The sequence below is a fragment of the Austrofundulus limnaeus genome, unplaced genomic scaffold, assembly GCF_001266775.1.
Source record: "Austrofundulus limnaeus strain Quisiro unplaced genomic scaffold, Austrofundulus_limnaeus-1.0 Scaffold323, whole genome shotgun sequence".
Classification (NCBI taxonomy): Eukaryota; Metazoa; Chordata; class Actinopteri; order Cyprinodontiformes; family Rivulidae; genus Austrofundulus; species Austrofundulus limnaeus.
The window spans coordinates 356,514-359,279 of record NW_013952725.1 but is presented as its reverse complement, the minus strand read 5'-3'; the positions used below and the strand labels follow the sequence as shown (position 1 = coordinate 359,279).

The 2,766-nt window shown below is 33.8% G+C and overlaps 1 protein-coding gene across 1 annotated transcript in view; it reads left to right on the top strand.

Moving 5' to 3' along the window:
* LOC106527419 (four and a half LIM domains protein 2) overlaps positions 1 to 605 on the top strand; it is a gene marked incomplete at its 3' end in the record, with an annotated part of 7,260 nt that extends 6,655 nt beyond the window's left edge. The window contains 1 exon segment of the mRNA XM_014022299.1: positions 419 to 605. Within this exon segment, the coding sequence (XP_013877753.1) occupies positions 419 to 605 (187 nt within the window).
* Between the last annotated feature and the right edge of the window lie 2,161 nt (positions 606 to 2,766).

Below are 2,766 nucleotides of genomic sequence, written 5' to 3'. Positions count from 1 at the left end.
CAGAACTTCCCGACGTTGCTTGAAGCGCGTCCACCATAGACTTTGCATGTAAACCTGCTGCTCCTGACGCTGAAATCGCGTTTGGTGTGAACGCAGCATGACTGTTGTTAGCAAATCTTGTTCTGACTTTAATCATTCTGTCTGCAGATGAACAGCATGTCATGAAAACCTAGGTCAGTAAAGGATGTCATGAATTACTGGCTTAGACCTAAAAGTATTAGTTCCAGCACAGCTCCAAAAAAGGTTGTTTAATCAAAACTGATGTTTGGTGCACACACAACAGTCAGTCCCTCCTGCTGCCTGAACATGCATAGAGTCAACCTTCTCATTCACAGGGACGTGTATGCTGGTGAAACCATAAGTAAAATAAAAAGCCATTTAAGAGCAACTTAAACTTTAGTTGTTTTCCATCTCTTAGACCATTACCACTGGAGGGGTGAGCTACCACGACCAGCCGTGGCACAAGGAGTGCTTCGTTTGTAATGGCTGCAAGATGCAGCTCGCCAACCAGAGATTCACTTCTCGGGATGAGCTTGCCTACTGCCTCGAATGCTTCTGCAACCTGTTCGCCAAGAAATGTGTCCATTGCACCAAACCAATCAGTGGTAAAAAGTCCTTATAAGCATGTTCATTTTTTTTATTTTTAATGGAACTGATCTTATTTTTAGCCCTCAGATTTTAAGAATGTTTACTCACTAAGTTTAGAAATGCTGTCAGGTTTGAGGACATTTCAATCAAGGCTGCTTAACTTCTGTTTATTTTAAAGAAAATAATTACAGTCATTTATTTTGTACTTTATGTTTGTTTCAGGTTTAGCTGTTATCCTGTTGTACATATAGATAGTTTGTCAGAAGTGGTCCATAGATGGACCAGCACCTTATAAACCAAATTACAACTGGGCCAGTTGTGATGTGCCATTTTACAATCAGCACCACCACTACCAGACCTGGCCCACATCTTGTTGACAAACCACTGGCCATGCCAGAAGTCGCCCAACAGCGCCAGCTTGACTCCAGATCTGGCCAACACCTGTCAGCTATGTGGGACTGTTATACACAGTTAAATTAAATTAAATTAAACTAAATTAATAATATTTAAAATTAGAGTTATGAAAAATGGATAGAGCTTCAACTTTTTTGACATTTGTAATGATTTTATGTAATGTCAAAATACTGTACATTTTCATCCTTAGAATTTGGATTTAAAGTCAAAATGCTTTATTGTACATAGAACTAAATTTGTTTTAAAAAATGCTGGGGAAAAATAATAAAAACAAAATGAGTTGGACAAATTCTAAAATTTAAAATGACAAAATATTTAACTATTTAAGATATTTTTAAACATTTTGAACGTTTATGATAAAAATTCTGTTCAAATTATTTTTAATTAATTTGCACAGGCTAGGTGGCTAGAGCTTGTTCATTTTATCAGACCACATAACATTTTAGTTTAGAGAAGATTTATCCTAAATCTTTTTTTAAATCTTTGATGCCATTTAGTTACTTAGTTAGTTATTAACTAAGTGAGTTATTAACCATTTCATCACATGATCTAAAAGGGTGACAGGTTCAGGATAAAATGAGGCAGACAAAAAACAAATTGTAAAAATTATTCCATTGTGGTTTTAGCTTCTAATGGGCAAAACGTCATAGTTTTTTAAATATGCCATTTCTTGAGACAAGGACCATTAAAATAGAATATATTTGTTTATTTTTAAATCTCAAGATTAAAGTTTAAATGTGGATAAAAAATGTATTTTCAGAATTAAATTAAAATGGCAAAAATAGTTATTTTGAGGTTTCATATTTAACATAACAATATAGGTATTGTGGCCTTTAGAAAAGTGTCTATATTTTCTTGAACAGTCACTTTCCAATAAATGTTAGTTTTGACATTTTAATCACTCAATTTTACTCAAAACGTTTACTTTTAATGCTTTTATTCATTTTATATCAGAAATTTACTTTTGATACTTAAGTACAAGTAGGGTCAGAAGACTTTAAGACTTTTATTCATCTAATATTTTTAGAAGAGACTTGAACTCTTACCAAAGTCATTTTATGGCAAGATGTGGTACTTTCACACAAGCATCACTTTGATGCATTTTATACAACCCTGATTTGCTAACAGACAGCATTATCTTTTATAGCTGGTGGCAAAGTTTTAAAAACAACTTTTGTGTGATTAGTTAGTCCAGGGGTGCCCAAACATTTTTCCTGAGAGGGCAAAATGAAAGTCGATGGATGTGGGCCAAATGCAATAATAAAATATAAGAGCGTGTACGAATATAGATGTGTGCTTAAATCTGATTTAAATGTCTCTTGTAGTTACTTGTATTTTATGTTTAATCGTAATATAATTAAAAGATAATTAAGTACCATGAGTTAAAACTATCTGCACTACAGCTCCTTATAAAGTTAGACCAATGGTTAATTCAATTCAATTCAGTTCAATTCAATTTATTTATATAGCACCAGGTCACAACATACGTTGTCTCAGGACACTGTACACGAAAAAAAAAAGATTATAATGGTTAGAATGAGTAAGTGAAAGTGTTTCTACATAAAACAGGAGATTAAAACCTAGTAGCCCGTGGGCCAAATCAAATGGCTAGATGGGCCAGTGTTGGCCCACGGGCCCCACTTTGGGCACCTGTGAGTTAGTCGTGGAATATACATTTGGGATGAGTCTCAGCTACTACCAAACTGAATGTTAGCTCAGTATCTATAAACAGTAAAAAAAAAAAAATATATATATATATATATA